The sequence below is a fragment of the Lissotriton helveticus genome, chromosome 7 (genome assembly GCF_964261635.1).
Source record: "Lissotriton helveticus chromosome 7, aLisHel1.1, whole genome shotgun sequence".
In the NCBI taxonomy this organism is placed as follows: Eukaryota; Metazoa; Chordata; class Amphibia; order Caudata; family Salamandridae; genus Lissotriton; species Lissotriton helveticus.
Genome location: NC_136068.1, coordinates 845,999,200 through 846,025,375, shown reverse-complemented (window position 1 = coordinate 846,025,375; position 26,176 = coordinate 845,999,200). Strand labels below are relative to the sequence as shown.

General features: G+C 45.0%; 1 protein-coding gene across 1 annotated transcript in view; it reads left to right on the top strand.

Annotated features, from left to right (window-relative positions):
• Window positions 1–26,176, top strand: part of FGF18 (fibroblast growth factor 18) — a 623,159-nt gene that overhangs the window by 412,812 nt on the left and 184,171 nt on the right. Inside the window, exon 3 of the mRNA XM_078653356.1 lies at window positions 16,550–16,656. Within this exon, the coding sequence (XP_078509482.1) occupies window positions 16,550–16,656 (107 nt within the window). The remainder of the gene's footprint in view (window positions 1–16,549; window positions 16,657–26,176) is intronic.

Here is a 26,176-nt window from a genome sequence, read left to right as displayed (position 1 = left end):
CTCTTTTTTAGGTCGAGCCTAAGGGCAGCGCGCATGCGCTGCTTGCTCTGCGAGGCATGCTGTACTGGAGTATGCTATTGAAGCTTCGCACACTCTCCGCCCATATTTGCCATTGGCTTTGGTCATTGCCCATCGTAAAGTCTGGCTTCTGATTCGTACATAAGCTTGTTAGTCCCTCCTTAGTACCGCCTTGTCTTCACTTGTAACCTCCCACGAGTACTGGCCCTTTTACTTCGGTTGTTACATGCTACGCTTTATAAGTTAGTGAGCACTATTTTCTTTAATGTTTTTTCCCTATTCCACCCATTGCATCGGAGCACCCACCCGCTTTGTTTTAAATTGTAATATATTTTATGTGTTCTGCTTTATAGCGGCCGTGCTTACTTAAATATTTATTATACGGCGTGGTCCGCTTTCACTTTAGCTACCGCGCTACAAAGTTTTTAAATAAACTTTTTTTTAAATAATCTTTATGTGCAAGCACCATACGCGTTTTCACTATAATGGTGGCCATGCCCCTTTGCTTAGACGCTGCTCACAGTAACCTGAATATGCGAGCAGAGTCTGAAAAAAGGGGCTTGGCCACCAATATAGTGGTCTCGCATTTGTGAGAGTTTGAGCTCTTGGCATTAAAAACAACAATGCCTTTTACATATGTGTTCCTTTTAAAAACAAATAAATAAAAGGCATTGTCATTTTCAATGCCAATAGCTTAAACACTCGCAAATGCAAGACCTATTGCTTTGAGAATGCTTGTTCTTTTTTGCCTTCTTGCCTTCTTTTGTTCCTTTCTTTTTTCTTTCCTTCCCTCTATTCGCCCTTCTTCTTTTTTATTTCCTTCTATTTTCCCTTCTTCCTTTCTTTTTGCATTCTTTTTTCATTCTTTCTGTTTCCTTTTTTCTTTGTATCTATCTTTCTTTCTGTTTTCCTTTCTTTCTATTTTGTCTTTTTTCTTTATTTCTTTTTTCTCTCTTTTTTGCCTTCTTTCCTTTTTCCTTCATTTTTTTGCATCTTTATTTCTAGCCTTCTTTACTTGTTTGTCTTTCTTTTGCCCCTTCTTTCTTCCCCTCCTACTTTTCCTTTCTTTCTTTCTTATTTTTCTTTCTTACTTTCTTTTTGCCTTCTTTCTTTCCTTCTTTCTTTCTTTTTGCCCTTCCTTTCTTGTTTTCATTCTTTCCATTGTTCTTTCTTTGTTGCCTTCTTTCATCCATTTCTTCTTTATTTATTTTTCCTTATTTCTTTCTTTTTTGCCATCTTTATTTATTTTCCTTATTTATTTCTGCCTTATTTTTTCCTTCCTTTCTTTCTTTCTATCTTTCCTTCTTTATTTTTTTGCTCTTTCCTACTTTCTATTTTTGTTTTGCCTTCTTACTTTCCTTCCTTTCTTTCCTTCCATCTTTCCTTCTTTCTCTTTTGCTCTTTCCTTAATTCTTTCCTTCTTCCTGTCTTTCTCTTTCCATCTTCCTATGTTTTTCTTTCCTTTTCCTATTTGCCTTCTTTTTTCTTCCCTTCTTTCTTCCTTATTTCTTCCCTTTTTGCCTCCCTCCTTTATATCGTTTTTGCCTTCCTTCATTCCATTTTTGAGCTTCTTCCTTCCTTTTTCGTCTGTCTTCCTTCCTTTTTGTCTGCCTTCCTTCCTTATTCATTGTTTCCTGCCTGCCTTTATTCCCTTCTTTCTTTCCTTCATTCTCAAAGGAAAGGGTAGCAGCTAATGCCAGACTGATAACTTTTTGGGGATCTTTGTTAGCCAAGACCTTTTAATTCCACTAAACGTTTGTATACCATAGTTACTTTTAGGGGGTTTTCGGCCCAGACTTCATCCATTAGTCTGTGACTGTGTCATTCACGTTTCTTACACCTTTCTCCAGCATGCATCAATGGTAATGTTATCCCACTTCAGCCATTGACGACTTCATTATTAATTACGACATGCTGCCCTTTCACAAGGAGCACATGCACACAAGGTAGTACCCTTCAGAGCCGGGTGTACCATGATAATGTGTACTTTTTTGAGACCAGAAAAATACTTTTGTCTTTAACTAATGTTTTTTTTCTCCAGAATAATGCGGGCCCAGCTGCTTTCCAAAGTTTTGCCAAAATCATGAAAAAGAATTGCCAAAAAGATGGCAACCAACGCCAGACCTATTGGCTTTGCTAATACTTGGTTTACAAATGTGTATCCTTCTAACTCCCGGTGCAGTCCATGCACCATATGGCAGTCCTCCACTTTTAATGGTCATTCGCCATAAAGTGAACTGTATCAGATAAAAATAATAGGAACATTGCTTGCAGACTGTAAGACTACAGAAAACTATGTTAAGCTAAAAACATGTTAATTTATACTGAATTGGAGTACTTTCATTTTACCACACATATAAAAGTGTCTTATGTTGCCTGGGTGATCACACAATAAACTGGCATGCTGACCAGTCAACATAATTTCATTACAATTATTACTTTATCAGTGCATTTATGAATGCATGTAGACCAAGTCCACCATTTCAGAGTGTAGATGGTTTTCCCTGATATAATCAGCATCCTCTCATCCTGCCACCAGTTGGAGACCATGGCTTTTTCTGGAAATACTAGCATGGACTCCACCCGCTGTATAATCTTGGAATATCTCAGGATGAATTGAATCCTGTGCACACATGATAGCCCCCTGCCCCAAAATAGCCATTGGCAAAGCCAATACTTATGGGTTTTGCATGTTGAAAAGTTGTTTGCAAGCTTGAGTAGCACAAATCAAAGGTTAGCATATGGGAAGTAGTAGCTAATATTAATTTCCCAAACAAGACAATAAAGGAGCCCTACATATAGGAGCATTCACAGATGCCACAGCGGCAGAGTGATAATAGGAGCCGGGACTCACTGACAGGTGATTGGTGATGTTGCGTTCAATAAGTACATGTGCCAATACTACAGTCCAGATATACCTGGTATGAGTGAAAACACCAGGATACACGTTGTAGTGCTTCCAGAGACAACCTCTCGCAATAATGTTGCTCTGGTCTTAAAGCAATTGCTGTAATTACAAGGGCAGTCAGTGAAGCATGCCAATCTCCACCCCCGATTAAAGTCTTTCCTGTCATGTTTTTAACTTGTGCTTGGAGACCGAACAGATGGAAGATAAGGCATATTCCTTATACATATTTTTAATCCACAAAAACATTTTCGTTCACTAAAATAATGAGGGCACTGAAGAACCGCGATAACCCACTTACTGGGTCTCGGCGGCAGGGGAAACCACACAAGTCTTCCATACCTTCCATACTTAGTAAAAGGAGACACAGGAGCCTTCGTCTGCAGGAGGAACCCAGATTTATTTCAATAGCCCAGGCTATGGAACAGAGTCCCAAGCTAGTCAGAGACAAGACAGAGGAGGCTGCTACTTCACTCTGTAGCTTACAAGCCTTTTATACATTTTTCATCCCAGTCTTTTGGCTGTCAGACCATTGTTTAATCAGGGCAGTGTTTACAGTTGATAACCAGATCCAGACGATGTTTGTAGTTAGTGACCTGGTCAAGGCTTGGTACACAGATCATTGTTCACTCGGCTTTGATCAAGGCTCAGTTTTTCAGGTCATTGTACAATTGCCTTGATCAAATCCCGGTCCTTCAAGTCATTGTTTAATCACCCTGATCAGAGCCCAACAGTCAGACCACTGTCTAGATAACCTGATCACGGTGTCAAGGATGTTTACCAGGCGGGGAGCAGGAAATGGAAAACAAGCTTGTTTACACAGGGCGTGGGTGTCTCATGGCTTTCTGTTGAACTGCAAAGAACAGGGGGGTTGGGTGTGCGACAGTTCCTGGGCAGTAATGCAGGCTGCAAGATGGTTTTTTTTTTTTCAGAACAAAATTTTATTTTCAAGTACTGACATTACGCAGAGCATAAGGACATCGTCCCGCATCACAACGCAGGCCCAATGAGCATAAGCATATAGAAAAAAGGATATGCATTCAGTACAAGCATGATTGCATTAAACACCCAACAGCAAGATGGTTTTTGTCGTGTCAGTTTAGATTTTCCTCAGGCATCAGCAAAAACGACCAGGTAGGTAGTGTGGAAGTGTTTGACACGAGATGGCAATGAAAAAGCAATGGAGTCCCGGTACAGATGATGCTGATCAGAAGAAGACTTTTCCTCAACACTCACACAACTTGTGTTAGCAATACTACCCACAATACCATTTTTAGGAGTCTAAATAAAGGGGTAGTTCAGAAGGTCCTCTCCCTCATTTTTCCAAAAGCAAGCATTGTAAGAGAGTACAAACAGACATACACTAACACAGAACAGCACCCTCCTCTGTTTCACAAGAGACAGCATCGACTAAGAGTGACCTGGACACAGTAATTGATCTATCTGTGGACCCTTTGGTTGCTCCCAGGATGGGTTTGCTCCACATTTCGGGTAAATGACTTTGCATTACCCTCTTGGCATAGAAGTAGACATGTCCATTCACACAGTTTCAAAACCTGGGTATACCTTCCAGATAACAAATACATACACGCAAGCAGAGATTTTACACTCACGTCCTGGTAGGGAATGTTCACAACTACTGCATCTGAACCAGAGTGGGGCTTTTGTTAGTGCCTTGTTCATAGGGAAGAGGGTGCCCCAGTTGTTATCACTCCAGCTCTATTTTGATATCAAACATTAGTGAAGTTTGATGAAGTACCCAGAGAACAGTTGTAACCAAAACATGGAAATTTAGCACATAAGTGTGACACTGTGAAAAGTAAACTGGTATGTTAAGGTGCCCCAACTACAGTGATGAACCTGCCAACATGTCTGATGGAGTAAGTAGCACGTAAGACTGCCTTGAAGCAGGGAAAATGAGGCCTAATGGGTAGAGCTACCAACTTGGAAAACAATGTGTGAGTCCCAGCCCGGCTCAACCTTTTGTGAGTCTGGCAAACAACTCACTGTGTTTAAGAAATAAAACAATCAGACTTTTTGTAATGTAACCCGGTGCTCATGTAAATTGATCTCATTCCTGTATGCCAAATTTGCACTATGTCAAATTTCAAAATAAAAGTTGCCACATTTTCACCAAAAGGTTAAGAAAAGAGTCTCCAGAATGATGGCAAACTCTCACCAGGATATTATGAAAACAAGACCTGTATGCACTGTGGGGGAATCATGCCTTTATTTTTTGGTGGACGGCCCACCATCTTAAACAGACTTTGACAGGATATTCACCAGCAAGTGGATCTTGAATGAAGACAGGCAATATGGTGTTAATACCTCCCACGTCTGGGCAGAGCACTCTAATAGAATCAGACAATCCACCAACTGCATTGTGGGACCGATGAAAATGACACGAGCAAAACTCATTATTAGCCTTGACCAACTTTTCAATCGGGCAGATCTAGGTTCCACTCCCTGGCTCACTTCTTGACCAAATTGTGGGATCCCAGGTAAATCACTTTATCGCATTGTGGCACTCTTCCATTGCTTGTCGAACACAGGGCTTTAACCAGGAAAGGTGCAGGTTTTAAAACATGTGTAAAGGCCTAGGTGTTAACAGCTGTTGTTTGTCTCACATGGTGCTGTTTCTGCAGTAACTCAATATTTGCATTTACTTTGATGCAGGGTAATGCAGTTACCGTAATCAAATGACACACATTTTTGTCGTTCAAACTTCTATTCCCGGTACAGATTTTGCCAGGCATTACCTAGAGAGTAGTAAGTCTACTGGGAAAAGCTTTGGGAGTATGATAATATTGCAAAGCTCAGGATACAAGTTTTTATAATGTGTAAATAAGGTTTGAGAGGCCTTTAAACCCCTGGCGGAAGTGAGTGAATGTCATATTTTTTCTGCACGCCCAACAAAGTATTTTGTTTTCCAGCAACAAACCAATGGGTTTTGTTGCTGGAAAACAGGAGCCGAAGCGCCAACGAGGCGACATCACGAAAGCTTTAAGCTAAGTGAAGGTGAGAACTCACGTTTGGAGTACTCCTGCATCCTTCTCAACCCCTGGGCGGCCGGTATGAACAACCAGGCTGACTCTGGTTAATACAGAACAAGTGTCCAAGAGTGGAGTGGCAGCATTTAGTGCAGCCCTGATGAAACTGCCTAAATTGATGTGGCAGTGAAACATGTCGGCATTGGCAGTAGGTAACGGTATGCATGAATAGCTACCAGCCTTTTTATATGTGCAGCATACACTCATTTCCCTATGAATAAAGTTGGTTAAGGGAACGGGATGCTGTGTTTTATGCACTTATTTATGTTGTGTGTTTGTCACTAGCAGATGCTTCTGCTTTCCACTGTTTGTTACACGTTTTTTGGTTGTTTGTTTTGGACACTCTTTTTCTACTTTCTTTGAGAATCAAGTGACTACCGATGATGAGACGGGCTTGTCTGGAAATTACATACCAGTTACCCCGTTGGTGGTATTTCCGTGAGGTGCAACTTGTTTCTCGCACATTTTTTCTAAGCAGAATTAGGTCCAATATTGTTGGTGTGGATCTTTGTTATTGACCTAGAAGGGTCAGAGTACTTGTTGTTCTGTGTATCTGTCAGGGAAGATGGGCCTTTTTTTGTAAACTTGGGCGTAGTGCAGCGAATTGTCCTCTCATAAACTGTAGAGGACCGGAATAGGTATCAGTACATATAGACTGCTCTATTTTTTCAGTAACTGACACATGCTGACGTCCGTTGGACAGGGTCTTTTGTTGCAGGTCTCGCTGGAAAACAAACACATGATGGGCCTAACAAGCGGCAAGTATCCTCCCTTTAAACCTGACATGCGGCGAGTATCCTCCCTTTAAACCTGACATGCGGCAAGTATCCTCCCTTTAAACCTGACATACGGGGAGTATCCTCCCTTTAAATCTGACTTGCGGCGAGTATCCTCATTTTAAACCTGACATGCGGGGAGTATCCTCCCTTTAAACCTGACATGCGGCGAGTATCCTCCCCTTAAACCTTACATGCGGCAAGTATCCTCTCTTTAAACCTGACATACGGGGAGTATCCTCCCTTTAAATCTGACTTGTGGCGAGTATCCTCATTTTAAACCTGACATGTGGGGAGTATTCTCCCTTTAAACCTGACATGCGGGGAGTATCCTCCCTTTAACCTGACATGCAGGGAGTATTCTCCCTTTAAACCTGACATGCAGGGAGTATCCTCTGTTAAAACCTGACATGCAGGGAGTATCCACCCTTTAAACCTGACATGTGGGGAGTATCTTCCCTTTAAACCTGACATACGGCAAGTATCCTCCCTTTAAAGCAGACATGCAGGGAGTGTTTTGCCTTTAAACCTGACATGCGGTGAGTATCCTCCCTTTAAACCTGACATGCGGGGAGTATCCTCCCTTTAAACCTGAAATGCGGGGAGTACCCCCCATTAAACCTGACATTCGGCGAGTATTCTCCCTTTAAACCTGACATGCGGGGAGTTTCCTCCCTTTAAACCTGACATGCGGGGCGCATTCTCCCTTTAAACCAGACATGTGGGGAGTATACTCCCTTTAAACCTGACATGCCGGGAGTATTCTCCCATTAAACCTGACATGCGGGGAGTTTCCTCCCTTTTAACCTGACATTCGGGGACCATTCTCCCTTTAAACCAGACATGCGGGGAGTATCCTTCCTTTAAACCTGACATGCGGGAAGTATTTTCCCTTTAAACCTGACATGCAGGGAATATCATCCCTTTAAATCTGACATTCAGGGAGTATCCTCCCTTTAAACCTGACATGCGGGGAGTTTCCTTCATTTAACCTGACATACGGAGAGCATTCTCCCTTTAAACAAGACATGTGGGGAGTATCCTCCCTCTAACCCTGACATGCAAGGAGTATTCTCCCTTTAAACCTGACATGCGGGGAGTATCCTCCCTTTAAACCTGACATGCGGGGAGTATTCTCCCTTTAGACCTGACATGCGGGGAGTATCCTCCTTTTAAACCTGACATGCGGGGAGTATTCTCCCTGCACGTCATGGTCATCTCTGCACTTCTCTGCCTGGTACTGTGGGCCCAGGCATGGAGATGCACGGATGGTGTTCCCAGTCTGCATAGGAAAGGACAACCATCACTATGGCCCTGAGGTCCAGGAGTTGGCAGGCCCCCAAATCCAAGATTTGCACACTCGTAGACGGCTATGGCCTCACTGGAGCAAAAGTGCCCCCCCCCCCCCCCTCTTTAAATGGGATGGGAACGTATTTGTGGCCAACACTCAAAAGTTTCTCACTGAACACAAACTTAAATCCATTGACTTTGTCAGTTCTTGTATTTTTGATCTCATATTCGCAGTTGTGCTGACTTCTAAAGTAAGAGGAAGGTTATGGGGCCACATAAATATGGATGTTTTAGATGAGAGTCACCTAACACATGATATTTAACTTGAAAGGATTAGCCTACCACTGGCGAGCCAAATCTGTAAACTAGAGTTGATGACAAGGGGCTGCATTTACCATCCGCTAGTCAGATGACTCTATGCAAACGAAATGGCCCCAGGGCTGCATAAACCCAAAATTACCCGAGCCTCAGATGTGGCCGAAGCATGGTGCCAAGGACTGTCCATGTCTCACGCTCGAGGCCTGTGGCTCTGTTCCATGCATTACTAGTCAGACATAGGTGACCTACTGCGCGTTCCCTCTCCTCTTCTGAAAAAATGCTCAGTCTGCATTGCAAAGATCACCTAATCCTCACACATTCCACCTTTACATTTTCCACACTCTAAAGCGGAATGATATTTAAATGAATTGAAGATGGTGACCTAATTGGAATTTCTATGACTCAATGGATATTACATTTTGCAATTAATCAAGAAAGTTTTCAGCTCTTCCAGTTTTACAAACTGTTAATTCACTCCCCAGGGTCGTGACCTTTCCACACGTAGAAGTCTGCTCCGAGTTTAAAGGCCAGGAGGACAACAGGGAAAGAATTTATATGTGCCTTTCTGCGATCATTAAAGTTTAACATATTTATCTTACGTTGAGCCTCCAAATTCGTTAGGAGGGCTCTACGTTGTACAAGCTGCAGTCAAAGCAAAGTGGCATTTCTGAAATAGAAAATGAAATTAAATCAGTTTATTTTCCTGGAGCGATTTACGTTTTGATAATGATAAACAACATTATGTGGATGGTGCGCCAGAAGTTTCTGTGAGGCAGGGCATGAATTATGCGCTGTGAAATAGATGCGTACCTGGGGTCCCCTGAAAAAAGGTAACACCCCGAGTATAGGATCGTGCGGGTCTCCCCAACCCCGGCTGATGACAAGGTGGAATCGGACATACGTGTCAAGGGCTTTCTAAGTGTCTTCGCACGGTGTCATTTTACCTCCTTGACTGCATCCAGTTTATCACTGAAAGGGAGGAAGAGAGGCCCCTGTGGGGCCCCTGCAGTAGCCAGTGTGGCCTGCATGTCTGTTTCCTTTTTATTGCTTCATTTGCACTTTAAAGTGGTGGGGCTGCCTCAGGGGACTATCACTTTCTGATTATTAAAGCAGCTGTGGTCACGGTGATATACTGTGGTCATAGTGACACACATGTACACAAATTGAAAAGAATAGGTCATTTAATGATATTTATTTTTAATTGCTCTGTTATCTCTTCCTTGCCACCGCACGAACATGGCATGACAATGGCCATACCACTGACAACCTCTGCTCATTTTCTACTTACAAAAAATAAGCAACACAGTCACCTGCTCTGCCTCTCCACCTGAATAAAGAATTTACAGGAAAAATAAACAATATCTTTGCAGGGCTGAGTCCGCATCAAGGCATGAACAAACTCTGCGTTTCCATTCAGGGTTCAACAATTGCCCCACATGGTTTGGGTATCTTCCAGGGCAAAGCTAATCGTACTTCAGCCGTGGATATCACTGGTACAGTGATGGGAGTGTGAAGGAGACACAATGTTACCTAAGTCCATGGAATCCGCTCCACACCTTCTCAAAGTCTCAGGGCCCCTGTGACATTGGTAGGTCACCTTCACTGAGTACAATAGTGCTGCTGGTCCTTCTTCCTCATCTACATGGCCCACATTTTTCCTTCCGTTTGGAAAACGTGCTCTGTGGTTTATTTATTAATGTCTTATGAGTCTATTAAGTTGCCTTGACCTCACTCCCTTGGACAGAAAGCAGGTGTCCAATGGTACATCTCTGGATTCAACATTGAATCCCAACACACGTCTCAACTACAGATACTTGAAAACTCAGATTTGGCCATCTTGTATTTATGATACAAGTGGATGAAAGACCCCAGTTAATTCAAAGGCCTTTTAGTGTTTTTTAGGCAATTAGTTTTAGAATCTATCGACTCAAGATTAACACAACCAGTATCATGATTATGTGAGCCACGTCATATTTAATCGAAAGATTGTCACATTGGTGTTGGTATACAATAACCATGTTTAACTCACATCGAGAACCCTCGAACGTATCTCATTCTGCGAGGAGTTTGACTGTAAAGCTTGCAAGACAATATTGTGTCCTTGGTAGAAAGTCGAGAAAATCTTCAGAAAAAAGCAGCACTAGATTGTAATAGTCTTGGGCCCTTCACCAAGAAGATTAAGTTATATGATCAACTTGATCAATGGGAACATTATGCACAGGTTCAGAAGGATGGATCCAAAGATCACGAATAGGAGGAAGATCTGGTGGAGGCAGGATCAATTAAATTGGGGAATGTTACAAAATGAACTCCTTGAAAAGCTTAGGGCCTGTTTTAGACTACGGCAGACAGATTTTACGCCATCAGAGTGTTGGAGAGAATACTTTGCCTCTCTGACAGAGTATTCACCCGCCATATTTTGAGTTGCCTGCCGGCCCAGTGGACATCTTTTACATTGCCAGGAACCACTGTCATGGCGTGTCAGTGCATTGAACGTCTGGCATATAGCTCTGTGAACATGATGGAGCCGTACGGCACACTTTCAATTTTTTTTAATTTATTAAACCAAAATCCCGAAACACTCAGCTGGAAGGGCAAGAAGATAATCATAACCCAAGACTTCTCTAAAGGCACAGTGGAAACAAGGAAAGGCTTCCTGGCACTAAAAGACACCCTGAAGAAAGCCTGGATAACATGCACCTTTGCGGGACCAGCCAAGATGAAAATAACAGACAAGAGAGGAACACACCTGTTCGATGATCCGGCGGATCTACGAAGGTACCTGCAAGAGCCGGTCCAGGAAAAGATGGAGCAAAACAGCCCAGGCACAGCAAAGAGAAGAGCGTCATCGGATGGCTCGGACACAGGAGAAAATGCTGCAGCAGGCCGCACATAGAACGACACGATCAGTAGATCACAAAGCAACTTTCCTACCTCACAAGACAACACCTACCTCATCGAAAGAAGGAACTACCTCAACAATGGGAACATAGGAACTTTGGACACTTTAAGAACACCAGACAAGTATTTAGTACTCAGGGCACGTACAGTCAAGGGCTGGTCCCTCCGATCGGCAATATCCTTTGTCTAAAATGCGCAGCACGGAAGGGGGGCAGAGAAGGTCCTTTCTTTGCGTTAATGTACCCGGGGGGGCGGAGGGTGGGAACCGTTGCTGTCGAACGTTTACAGTACGTTGACAGGGGGGAGGTGGGCTGGGGGGCGGAGGGGGGGAGAGGGCCGGGAGGGAGGCCATGTAGCACGGACAATTATAGCTTGGTGGAACCACTCATTTTTCTTTCTCTTCTTTCCTCTATCCACACACACACCCTCATCCCTATCCACAGCCCAGGGGGGCACCAATGACTGGTGGCGGTTAGCAAACAAGCATAAGACAAAGAGAAGCAACACAGATCCCACCCTAAGGCACAGCGACAGAACTATCACACCATGACCACACTTGACACTAAGGGCCTAGCTCAAATTGCCTCGGACATTAAAATCGTGTCACTTAACGTCAAAGGTCTCAATCACCCCGTCAAGCGACGAAAAACACTAGACTACCTAAACAGACTCAAGGCAGATGTATACGTCCTCCAAGAAACTAGAGTATCCTTAGAAGACGCTAATAGGCTTAAGGCCAACTGGATAAGCGAGGTAGTATGCTCACCTGCAGTCAACAAAAAGGGAGGAGTCATCACCATAATCAGTAAGAAAGGGAAGTTCCAGGTCCTCAACAATGTTGCAGACACGGAAGGTAGAAGGTTGCTTACATCCATCAAAAGAGGCGACGAAACAATACACATAGCAAACATCTACGGCGCAAACGCGGTAGACAAAAAATTCTGGGAGGAGATAGAGAGTGAGCTAAGCAGGATCCCACTGGGCGAACTACTAATCACCGCAGGAGATATGAACCAGGCGATGGACAATGCCATAGACAGACATCCGCATAGACCCAGCCACACCTCACAAGAACAGAACACACTTAAAAACCTATGCACCAAACTCGCACTAGCGGACCCGTGGAGGCTACAAAACCCTAGCGCCAGAGAATACACTTTCTACTCGAACCCCCACAACTCATACAGCAGGATAGATTACATACTCATGTCCGACACACACACACACCTGACGGACACAACTGAAATAGGACCCATAACAGTCTCGGACCATGCACACATATCCCTCTCCATAAGTGACAAACATAACGAAACACCAAGCAGAAGGTGGCGCCTCAATAGTGACATACTCGAGAGCCCCGCCAACATTACTGAAATAGAGGTAGCGATCAAAGAACATCTCCAGTACAACGACACAGCAGACACAGAGGCAGCAACACTATGGGACGCACTCAAAGCAACAATAAGAGGGAAGCTCCTGAGTATTAAAGCACGTATGAATAGAAGCAGGAACAAAAAGATTAAAGAGCTGGAGGAGCAGATTAAGGAGTTAGAAAGGAACCACACGGCCAACTTAAGGGACAGGAATACGAGCTAAACAGAATCCTAAGCGAGAGAGCCTCTACATGGATCAACAAATATAAATCCATAAACTTATGCTCGGCAAACAAGGCAGGGAAAGCCTTAGCAGGGTACCTAAAAGCCAAGCAGAGGCAGCACTCAGTTGCGACAATCACAGACGCAGATAACAAGACACACACAGCGAATAAACATATCCTCGAAACATTCAGGAAGTTCTACAAAGACCTATACACTGCGGACACATCACTAGAGGCAGACGGCGGGGCAAGCCTGCTAGAGAAGCTCGATCTACCCAGACTAAGCGACGAACAAAGAGAAGCCCTAGATCAAAACATAACCAAAGCGGAAGTAGGGATGGCCATAGACGCACTCAAACCGAACAAGGCCCCAGGACCGGACGGCTTCACAGCCACCTTCTATAAACAATTCCATCCGCTACTCAAAGACACGCTAGTCAGAGTATTCCAAGCATGTGCGGAAAAAGGTAATATGACAGACTCGATGGTGGAGGCAGACATTATTGTTATCCCCAAAGAAGGGAAAGACCCCCAGTTCCCACACAACTACAGGCCAATTTCCTTAATAAACGTGGACTGCAAAATCTACGCTAAAATCATGGCAGCGAGACTAAATGCATATCTCCCCTCTCTCATACACAAAACACAAGTGGGCTACCTGGAAAACAGACTCTCACAAGACAACACCAGACTGCTCTGCCACCTAATAAACCGCACGGCCAATAGCACGGAGAAGGCTGTCATGATCGCATTGGATGCGGAAAAGGCCTTCGACAGAGTCTCATGGCCCTTCCTAAACCAATGCATGCTCAAGTTCGGACTTGGCGAGAAGTACAGAGGCATGGTCATGTCCCTGTACAAAACCCCCCGGGCCCGAGTGGTGGTAAACGCAGCTACATCGGACACACTCACACTAGGCAGAGGGACAAGGCAGGGCTGCCCCCTATCACCTGGGCTATTCCTGCTGGCTCTAGAACCTCTCCTCCACATGATTAGGTCAAACCCCCGGATCACGGGGGTGCAGATAGAAGGTCAAGCATTCAAGCTAGCTGCATACGCGGATGACATTTTGATCACCACAAACAACCCACAAGAGTCAATTGAAGCACTCGTGCAAACAATAGAGGAGTACGCACATGTCTCAGGCTATAAACTCAACAGGGATAAATCCGAATGCAAACCTATGAACTGCCACACCACCAAAGCTGTCCTGGGCACGTCCGGCTTGGCATGGCAAACGAAACCCCTGAAATACCTAGGCCTCCTCTTCGGAAGGGACCTAAGATCAACGCTAGACCACAATGAGGAGGCGATGTTAAAAAAAATTAAGTCCAAGCTAGACACGTGGGGCCCCAAATTCATAAGCTGGTGGGGAAGAATTGAGACAATCAAGATGATGGTCACCCCCATGCTAAACTACCTGCTCTCCATGCTGCCTCTCACCCTCACAACCGACTTCCACAAACACATAGACAAAACCATCAACATGTTCCTCTGGGGAGGGAAAAAACCAAGAATCAGTTTAGCGAAACTCAGACTCAAAAAAGAACAGGGCGGACTGAACCTCACAAACTACAAGGCCTTCCAAACGGCATGCCTTGCCAAACAGGGAATACACTGGATAGCCCCCACACCAGAATACAGGCCGGTATGGCTGGACCTGGAAAGGGGTATCCTAGGAGGAACAGACCCAATTATGGCACTCACGGCGCACAAACACCCGGAGGCCAAAAACGCAATTCTCCGCAACACAAAGACAGCGCTGCTGAGATTAGACAAGGAAATGGCAGTAAGTATCAAAGGCACCAAATGGGAGTCACTGTGGCACAACACCAAAGTCACATACAAAGGCAAAACGCTAGACAGCAAGGAATGGTATAGCAGAGGCATCACAACGCCGCCACAACTAGAAGCAGGGAACAACCCACTCACCTACAAGGCACTATAGCAGACAACCTCCCTACCAGACAAGGAGTTCTATGAATTCCTAAAAATCAAAGCAGCAATCACCAAAGCGAGCCTCTCGAAACTTAAACCCACCATCATACAGTACGCACAAAACTTAAACAAGACAGGCCACCAAACAGCACAAATCTACAAGTTAATCACACCACGCACCACAACTCTCAACAATAAGACACTTGCCTTTTGGGAGGAGACCATACAAAGACCGCTAAATGAGGAAGAGAGGGCCAGACTATGGACGTCGGCGTCCAAAAACAAAATCACGCCACAGCTAGCACAAACCAAATACTGGTTACTCCACAGGCTGCACTGGACACCAGCAAAACTAGGGAAAGTGGGAGCTAGCGAGAGCAACACATGCTGGAATTGCCAGGAGGCAACAGGAGATCTATCCCACATGATATACGAATGCCCCAGAGTCAAAACCTTCTGGAACAAGGTCTATAACGTCATAGACACAGTCACGGGAAGCATGACACAGAGAGGCCTAGCGGGGATAGCCACTGCCTTCCTAGCAACAGAACTTCAGTCCAAAGAAATACGAGACCTGGTCGATGTACTCCTGACGGCTGCGGTGAAAACGATCTTGGGTAACTGGAAGGACACCAGCAAAGCCACCTTCAAACGCTGGTTCAACTGGGTAACCTTCCTCCGGGGGGCAGACAACATCACCGCCAAGCACAAGACGGCGAACCACACCGCCAAAGAACACATGTGGGAAGCCCTTGACGCCTATCTGGAGCAGTGACCCCCCCCCTTGTTTCTCTCCTCTTTTCTTTTCTTCTCTCTCTCTAGGCCCCCACCAGGCCGCAACTTTGTAAGAACAGCACAAAGTAAGACAACTGTTTTGTTTTTGTATATGTAAAATTTATTTTCAATAAAAGCATTTTGAAATTAAAAAAAGAAAATAAAGAAACAATGCAATGAGATTTTTTTTCTGTGCCGCGGGGGTTATTTATACGTTTTCACTGCCCCTTTCTGTTAGGTTTTATCTGGCAATGATAAACAATGAAGACTGGACATTTGATCACACACTCAAAATAAGGGCGGGCGATCGATTGATTAAGCCTCCAATGGCCTACTCCATCGGGCTGTCCAAGTTGTATGTCAGTGCCGAGATGGAGTAGTCTCCGCTGCTGAAATACTAAAGATCAGTCCGACTCTAAATGAGGCAGGTGGCCCTGCAGTTCGATAGAAAGAATACTCCATCGCCTTTCGACGGAGTATTCTTTTCTCCATAGTCTAAATCCGACCCACTGTCACCAGTGTGTCAAGTCCATCTAATAATCTCCTGCACTGAGAGAAGGCATACATGGCAACCTATGAACCTTATATATCGCTACTGACATTCCTTTATTAAAATCTGCAATTTAAAAAATGTGGATGCTGCTGGTCTCACAAAATGATGAAGATTATGTTATGGGATAATCATTTTTGTAACAGTGTCTAGAAAGGATAACTAGCAATGTGCTATTTTAGGTGTGTTAATAATAAATGTAGCTTAAAACTATTTTTACTTTTAATTTGTTAATATTAAGGAGGAAATATGTGAGTGTTGGCGTGCAATTATCTTTTCTATTGCTATGTGTATGAATTTGTAGTTCCATGTTCCTCACTCACCGCAATGTTCTGTTGACTGATATTTGGCGGGGTAGAACTCTCTTTGGCTCACCTGACGCACCTGATGCTCCCAGCTTCCGTAAACGCCTTTTCCTTCTTTCTTTCCAAGCCCAGCTTCTAGTGGAAACAGACACTTTTGGCAGTCAAGTTCGGATCAAAGGCAAAGAGACAGACTTTTTCCTTTGCATGAACAGAAAAGGCAAGCTCGTGGGCAAGGTAAGTGTTTTTTATTAATACATTTTGGTAATGCGAGCGTTACCTTAACGGTGACCTTGTACGGATAATGATGTGTTCGCGACTCTCCTGTCAAGCACAAATGAAAAGCAGGTCGGACAAAAGGCGGATTAAAAAAAAAAGAAGTGCATCTCTTTTACAAAAGTCTAGTAACAGACCAAAGTCAGCCTCGAACTGCTGCTTCGGCCACATTGGCTCTCCTTGTGAAGTCACACAGATTGGTAAAAGATGTAAAGGCCTGAAAAGCAATTGAACACTCGCAGTGCATGATATAAATCTGTTTTACTGTGGTAGAATAAAATGCAGCAACATGCTATGAACGTTACCGTAATGTCTGTTCTAATAACGCCCCTGGACTGTGCGGGAGTTCAGCTGCACCATATTGCAATCTGAAAATCTTATTAAGAGCGGGCCTCGCAGTTCTAGTGTTACAGAAATATTTTTATGACTCGGGATTCTTTCCTAATACAGGTTTATCACAAATCACAATATGTTCATCCACAGGGCTTAACTTCTCTTTGCTGGGAAAATATATTTTATAGGCTAACTTGCTTTCATAATTTATATCGTTTCTAACGACATTACTCTCCATCAGGCGGGGGTATTATCCACAGAAACACTGTCTGAGTTCGCGGTACCAGGAACGCTGGGGCCTGTCCGTCAAGCAAAGGCCCACCGGCTTCTCATCAAGTAAAAATGTATTTCAGAACGAGAAGATATCGCGTGTCAAAAGGAGAATAGGAGACTCGTTTTTACGACTCTGGGCGGGCCTTTGCGGCATGGCGAGTGGCGGTGTCACGAGTATTATAAAACCCCCGGATAACAAGTGGAAAGCAATTGATTGTGTTAAGTTGGGCGAAGGAGCTTTAGTTGTGCAGCCTAATTTGAAAGCTATGCTGTGCATTAGTGTTGTACTTACATTTCCTGCTGCTTAGCCAGTATGCATGCGTATGTGTATTCATCCTTGCAACAATTAGAATTCATTTGGGATACCGCCAGCTGGTAGGGTACAGGAGGTGAGGGACGTGTGACCCACAACCCCCTCTCCCTCTTTCCCCCTCCCTCCCCCCACTAACCTGCTACAGGAGGCATAGAGAGGGAAGCAGCGTGACGTACACCACAACATAAACCAGGATTGGGAAAGAAGAGCTGTGCCAGCACCGCTGGCGCGCCTCAGGCAAGCCCGTCTGCACCCATCCGCGACCGACCGGGACCTAGGACCAGGGACATTGCCGGTTTAAACAACAGAAGGTACTGCTATACTACCAAAGAGCTTCAGCTTTATAGAAAAATGCCTAAGAGCAAGTGCATGTATTCCATGCTACCTGATAACAAGGCCTCACAATGTGGTTTCAAACTATGGCCCTCCCCTCAAATACCCGATACCCTACTTGACAAGAAAGAGTTTAAAATGTTTCTACTCAATTGTCACTCCCTCCCCCAGCATGCATTAGAAATCCACCTCATGTTAGAAGATGAGAAACCAGATTTCCTATTCCTTACGGAAACATGGTTGAATAAAGAGATGGATTACGCCATTGTACAGGCGCTCCCATCCAACTATGTTATCCAGAGACTGGATTGAGACGCTGGTCGGGGAGGGGGAATTGCCATTATTCATAAGAGTGAATTCAAAGGCCGTATTACTACTAACCCCATACCCAACTGTGAAAGTATTTCCTTCCCGATCATAGAATCCCATGTAGCCACTGTTAGATCTGGGGGTCTCTAGTTGGCAATTGTTATCACCTTTGTCCAAATAGGGACCCTAGTCAGGATAAGGGGATTACACTACTTAATAACCCCTGCTCACCCCCTTGGTAGCTTGGTACGAGCAGATAGGCTTATCTCAGAGGCAGTGTGTTAAGCATTTGTGAATATACACATTAATACAGTGAAAACACTACAGGTGGACACAACAAAGGTTTTATAAAAATAAGTATTCTTTATATAGACTTAGCACAAGACCACAAACGACAAAAATCCACAATACTACACTTAAGATTACTTAAAAGATGATAAAAGTCTCTTAGTTCAAGTTGTTGGTAAATGCGACAAAGTTCTCAACAAAGTACCTGGATGCATAACGCAAAGTGAACAAAAGACTTGCAAAAGGGGAGATGCGTCGGTTTCGTGACCCGGGGGAACGGTTGCGTCCTTCCTCAATGCTTGCTCAGAGTGGGGTACTCGTCGTGAGCCTTAGCGGTGCAGAGGTGATGCGTAGATTCTCGGCCTGCGGGCCCGTTGCGGTGCGCAAGATGGCGCCTTGATGCAATGCAACGATCCGGTTGTGATGCGAGAAGATGGCGCCCTTAATGCGGCGATGCGATGATGATGTGATGACGCCCAGGCAGCCTTGCGACGACTCTGTACTTTGGAACCGCGACAGGCCCTGCGACTCGCTTCTCCGGTGATGCGATGGCGACTCTCACGATGGCGTCATGCTTCTCCGGTGATGCGACAGCAGACAGCTTTGATGAAGAGACGCTTCCAGGGAGATGCGACGAAGGCTCGCTTCTCCAGCGTTGTGATGATTTCAGCTGCAGTGGCGACACGCTTCTTCTCGATGCGTCGCGCTTCCAGCTCCCAGTGGCACGCAAGTGGCTGGAATCAGAATTCCCAGCAAGGAAATTCAGGAGGGAGCTGGAGGTGAAGTCTTGTGTCCCTGAGACTTCAGCAGAAGGCAAGCACAGTTCAAGCACTTGGAGAATATTCTGTAGATGAAAGCCCTTACAAAGTTCCTTCTCCTTTCCCTTGGCAATGAAGCAACCACTGCAGGCCAACCCAGCAAACAGCACACTGGCAGAGGCGCAGTCCAAACTCCTGCAGCTTCCTTGGTTCTTCTCCTTGGCGGAAAGGTTTCTTGTTCCAGAAGTGATCTAATTTCTTGGGATCAAGGTCCCAATATTTATACCCCAAAATCCTTTGTTCTCTGAAGGCAGAGAGGCCTCTGCCTAGTCCAAACCAGTTCCTGAGCACTTTGTTTACATGACTCTCTTCTTCCTTTCACTGTGCAGGGCAGAGACATCAGCCGCCCCACAGGAGCTGGAGCCAGCACAGAGGAGGGAAGATACAGCTCTGGAGCACTCTGTTGACATGATTCTTCCTCTCCTTTCACAGTGCAGGGCAGAGACATCAGACAAGCCACAGGTGGTGGAGCCAGCATTGTAGAGGGAAGGCCCAGCCCTATTCAGGTCCCAGGTGTAACTCCCCCCCTCCCATCTAGATGCAGATCTCTCTAGTCACCACTGGGCTGCCCCAGCCTGACTCCTGGAATTCCCCAGCCCTGTCACACACAAACCCAGACAAGGAATACACAACCCAGCAGAGGCAGGCTCAAATGGTTAGGCAAGCAAAGACCTGCTTTCTAAAAGTGGTATTTGCAAACACAGAATATTAAAATAAACTTTACTAAAATATGTACTTTTATTCTGAGTTCAGGCATACTAAATTCGAATTTCTACCGTGTTCCCTGAGTCAGTTAGGATTATAAGAATGTAATAATCTAACTGCCCATTCTAACCTATGAGAACAGGTAGCCTTCAATAGTGAAACACGAAAATGGCTGTAATTCACTATTAGAACATGCTACACACATCAGAACATGTCCTACCTTATACTTACAATGCACTCTGCCCTTAGGCCTACCATAGGGGTGTCTAATATGAAGCAAAGGGAAGGTTTAGGGACTGGGAAGTGGGTGCACTTGGCCAAGTCGACATGGCAGTGCTAGACTGCACACAGGCCCTGCAATGGCAGGCCTGAGACACACTTTACAAGCTGCTTCTGTGGGTGGCACAACCAGTGCTGCAAGCCCACCAGCAGCATTTGATTTACAAGCCCTGGGCACACATGGTGCACTGTAATAGGGGCTGACAGATAAATCAAATAACCCAATCATGGAATCCAATCAGTATATCAATTTAACATGGGGAGCACTTGCACTGTGGCACTGATTAGAAGTGGCACAGTGCCCAAAGCATAAATCCAGCAAAAACATATTAAAACAGAGGAGGCAATACGTCAAAAATGGAAGGGAGACTCACGCCAATAATGTCAGGTCTAACACATGTCCCCCCAGCTGTAATGTGGGGAGAACTACCCTTCCCCTTGGGCGTTCTCTTCACTAAGGCGGAAAAATCTGGACAGACCATCAGCGTTGGCGTGTTCTGTACCAGGGCGGTGTTCCACCATAAAGTCCATACCCTGTAGGGAGATGGACCACCTCAACAACTTTGGATTCTCACCCCTCATCTGCATCAGCCATCTGAGGGGCCTGTGGTCGGTCTGAACTCGGAAGGGAGTCCCAAACAAGTATGGTCTCAACTTCTTCAGTGCCCAGACCACAGCAAATGCCTCACTCTCAATTGCACTCCACCTCTGTTCCCGTGGAAGTAACTTCCTACTGATGAAGGCTACAGGTTGGTCTAGGCCCTCTTCATTAATCTGTGATAGAACAGCCCCCACACCATGCTCTGAAGCGTCTGTCTGTACAATGAATTCTTTTGAGAAGTTGGGCACCTGAAGCACGGGTGCTGTGCACATGCCAGTCTTCAGGGCATCAAAAGCCTTCTGACAGGTGTCAGTCCAGTTCACTTTCTTGGGCTGCTTCCTGGAAGTCAGCTCAGTCAAGGGTGCAACAATGTTGCCATACCCCTTGACAAACCTCCTGTAGTACCCCGTGAGTCTTAAAAAGGCTCTCACCTGTGCCTGAGTCTTTGAGGGTTCCCATGCCAGGATGGTATCAAACTTGGGTTATAGGGGCGCCACCTGGCCGCTTCCTACCTGGTGACCCAAGTACACAATGGAACCCTGTCCGATCTGGCACTTACTTGCTTTGATCGTGAGGCCTGCCTTGTGCAGTGCCATCAACACTTCCCAGAGGTGCTGCAAGTGATCTTCCCAACTGGCACTGAACACTGCAATGTCATCCAGGTAGGCAGCACTGAAATCCTCCAGCCCAGCCAACATCTGGTTGACCAACCTTTGAAAGGTGGCAGGTGCATTCTTCATCCCAAAGGGCATAACCCGGAATTGGTAGTGCCCATCTGGTGTGGTGAATGCTGACCTCTCCTTAGCCCCATCAGTCAAGGTGATCTGCCAGTACCCAAACATCAAATCAAACATGCTGAGGTACCATGCAGCACCTAACCGATCAATGAGTTCATCAGCTCTGGGGATGGGGTGTGCATCAGTCCTAGTGACTGAATTAAGCCCTCTGTAGTCCACATAGAACCGGAGTTCGGGTGTGGCACCCAGCGAGGCAGCTTTTGGGACCAAGACCACTGGGCTGGCCCAAGGACTGTTTGAGGACTCAATGACCCCTAAAGCAAACATCTTGGAGATTTCCTCCTTAATGTAAGCTCTAACCTTGTCAGTCACTCTGGAAGCCTTGTGCTTCACAGGAGGACTGTCGCCAGTATCCACATCATGGACGCTCCACTCTGTGACACCAGGAACCAAGGAAAATAGATCAGAGAACTGCCCCAACAGCTGGCGACAATCTTGCTGCTGATCAGGGGTCAGTGTGGCAGACAGGATAACACCATCCACTGACTCATCTTGCTCTGTTGCAGACAGGAGGTCAGGAAGAGGCTCGGTCTCCTCCTCCATTCCATCATCTGTCGCTAGGAGCATGCCCACTTCGGACCTTTCGAAGTGGGGCTTCAGGCCGTTAACATACAGGACCCGCAAGGGGTTCCTGAGAAACCGCAAGTTCACCAGATAAGTGACAGCACTCTTACGCTCCACCACCTCATATGGACCGGTCCACCTGTCCTGGAGCGCACAAGACTCCACAGGGGCCATGACTCAAACTTTCTGTCCAGGTTGAAGCTCAATCAAAGTGGCATTCTGATCGTACCACCACTTAATTTCCTCCTGGCTGGCTTCCAGATTCGCCTGAGCGAGATCCCTGAAACGCCAAGTCTGGTTCCTGGAGGACAGCATGTAGCTATATACATCCTGGGGAGGTTTCCTGGGAGATTGCTCCCAGCCTTCCTTGACCAAACTCAAAGGTCCTCTTACCGGGTGACCATACAAAAGCTCACAGGGGCTTAACCCTAGAGACTTTTGTAGCAAACAGAAGGCATGGCAAGAGAACGTCCCACTAACGCCTCATTGGTTCCTCAAGACCCATGATCACGCCTTAACTGCTTCAGCGCTACCGCGTTTTCCCCGCTGTGCGCTGAAGAAGAAGAAAAAGGCTTGTTTGTGACAAAGCCAGCTCGTCATGAGCGCAGCATAGGTAAAGCCCATGACGAGCTGGCTTTGTCATTAGCGTGGAAGTGGTTAAAGGGTACTTTTGAACCTTTCAACCAGCCCATTACCTTGTGGGTGGTAAGGAGTGGTGAACTTGTAGGTAACACCACACTCCTTCCACAGAGACTTCACATCATTGGGAATGAAGTTTGTACCTCGGTCAGACACAACCTCTCTGGGGAACCCCACACGGGAGAAAATCCCAATCAGTGCACGGGGGTCGTCACTGTCCTGAGTGGAATGGCTTCCGGGTACCGGGTAGCATGGTCCACCAAGACCAGGATAAACCTGTTGCCCATGGCTGTCTTGGGATCCAGTGGTCCCGCCTCTTAACATACTTTTGTTCCACTTACCCTACTAACGCGTAGAATCACGGCGTCATGATCCGTAGGTCGCAATCCTAGGCTACGCTATGGTTTTCCAGGCAGTTTTTAAAGTCCTCCGTTCATAATTAGGACGCACATGTATGGCGTCACAACATTGCCAACAAGCACCAAAATTCGAAGACTTCCAGAAAAGAGAGGAAGGCGCCACAGTGAGCACCATCTTCGAATGTGAAAAAACCCCATAGACAACTTATAACTATAGAGGTACAAAAACCCTGGTTTGGTGCATATATTCTCCAACCAGTATGAAAAAGTAGGCGCAGTTTATACACAAAAAACGGGGGAGGGGCGGGGGCTCAATGTATATTCATCAGCCATATAGTTGTTCCGATAACCAAGAAAAATATCCATACATTTTTTTTTTAAGTCCACTGTTTATACTATTTCTAAAAAGCGATTGTAGTGGTACATAGAGATAAAAGCTAACAAAACATGTTCTCATTTATAACAAATCATTTCACGAGCGCATAGCTGGTCCATCCTGGAAGTGCCTCACGTATATTTCTCAGTCAAAAAGACGGGTGCCATGTTAGTAAAGATATAGTCCAAAAAACAAAATCCGTGAGACTAAATACCCATTTCCAATGGGTTTGGTATATTCATGTCAGTCCTTCCAAACTGCGAGGGATATGATGCCACCGGCAAAGTTTATTATAAACCATAACCCTTCAGAATTCGAATTAAATACTCTCTTATGCATAAAGGAATATTCAAATATCGACAAAACAACCAAAGGAAGTTCGTCCCAAGATAAGATAGAAAATAAAACAGAAGGGGGTTCATCCCAAAATATATAGAAAACATGAAAAGAATAAAAGATATATATGTAAACGCACATGGAACCCGTTGTTCACACCATAAGGTCATAACCTATACCTATGTTAGATGGAGAGCATGTAACACAATGGGGGTTCCATGAGCAGAACCAACTATATCTACAAAACAAAAAACCACAAATCCTAAAGTAAACAAAAAAAAACAAGAAATATAAAGTTTACATTAAAGTAGAATCAATTGGACAAAATCCTGGGGCCAGAAACCTATGTGTTTATAAGATATGAACATCCATAGACTAAGTAAATGTTTAGACCTTCAATTCGACAATCCCTTAATTATAGTGAACATTGATCTTATTGTCCTTCACTTATTAATTCTCAACATAAAGTGGGTTAACCATATTCCCACCGAGTGCCAGAGACCTGTGTGTTTTTAAACCATAAACATCCATAGACTAGAAGAATGCTAGACATTAAGTTTGGCAATCCTCTAAGTACAGTAAACATGGATCTTATTGTCATTCACTACTTGAATTCTCAAACATGATGTGGGTTGGACATATCCCCACCAAGGTGCTTAACATCAGATAGACAAACACCAAGTTTATAACACAGTACACAGGGGCATTGCTGGGGTGACGTGGGTTAGAAACGTCACCTCCAAGATGCTAAACATCAGAAAGAGAAAGCCCAAGGTTTATAACACAGTGCGCACAGACATTGCTGTCAATCATTTGTTACCGACCACAGGAAAATGTGGCCCCAAGTCCCCTCTGGGACTCTCCTTTCTCTATAGTGCATCTCACTGTCTGGGTTGTGTCCAAATTGAATAGATTGCAACCGACATATCCATTTCGCCTCTGCTCTCCTTAGCAATAAATCTCTATTTCCTCCCCACCTTGTTCAATGGCACATTCTCAATTGCATGAAACCAAAAACTATCATAATTTGGATCTACATCATTGAAGTGTTCCGTGATTGGTTACCTAGACTCCCTGCCCATAATGGCCCTACGATGCTCCTGAATACATAGTTTTAAGGGGCGAACGGTGCTACCAACATAGAGTTTATCACATTGGCAGCCCAGGACATATTCCACATGTGTAGTATTAAAATTACTGAATTGATTGATAAAACGTTTACGTCCGTTGTTGTAACTAAAGGACTTGATTTTATTTTTGCCAATTACACGTCCCACAGTTAAAAAAACCCTTGGGTAAAGCTGGCAACCGGGTCCCCCTATTTGGCGGATCAGTTTTATAACTAGGACATAACTGGTTCCTTAGGGTCACACCTCTCCTGTATGTAATGGAGGGCCTAGTGTCCAACACTCCCTCTCAAGCCTGGGATTTCTGAGAGCAAGTGCCAATTTCTGCAAAATATATTAAAGATCTTGTCAGTATGCATAGTGTATTGTGTCACAAATCTGGCCTTGGTTATTTGGTTATTACCCTGTTTTCTTGTAGTGCTTTTGTCTAATAGGGTAGAATCCCTATCAACATTATGTATCCTCGCTTCGGCTTTTTCCAAGTTCTTTCTATCATACCCCCGTTTGAGGATTCTCTGTTTGGTTTCAGCGACATTTGTATTGAAATTCGCCGCCTCACTATAATTTCTCCTAACACGAGATAGTTCTCCAAAGGGTATATTTTTTATAACCGAACTCGTGTGTGCACTAGATGCATGGAGCACCGGATTACAGGACGTCTCCTTACGATAGAGTTTACTATGAATGGTACCCTGTTCAATGTAGAATGTGATGTCTAAGAAGTTGATACATTCCTTGTCATAAGACATAGTGAACCAGACATTAAAGACATTGTCATTAAGATAGGCAAAATATTCTTCCAGACGCTCCACTGGTCCTGACCACAAGCAAATAACATCATTGATGTACCTCCTCCAGTACACGATATATTCCGTCCAGGGGATGGCATAGCGGGCCCAGGCATGCTCCCTCTCATACCAGCCCATGAAAAGACAGGCATAAGAGGGGGCAAACCTGGACCCCATTGCGGTACCAAAGATCTGCTGGAACCAGCGATTGTTATACATAAAACAATAGTTCAAGAGTATCAA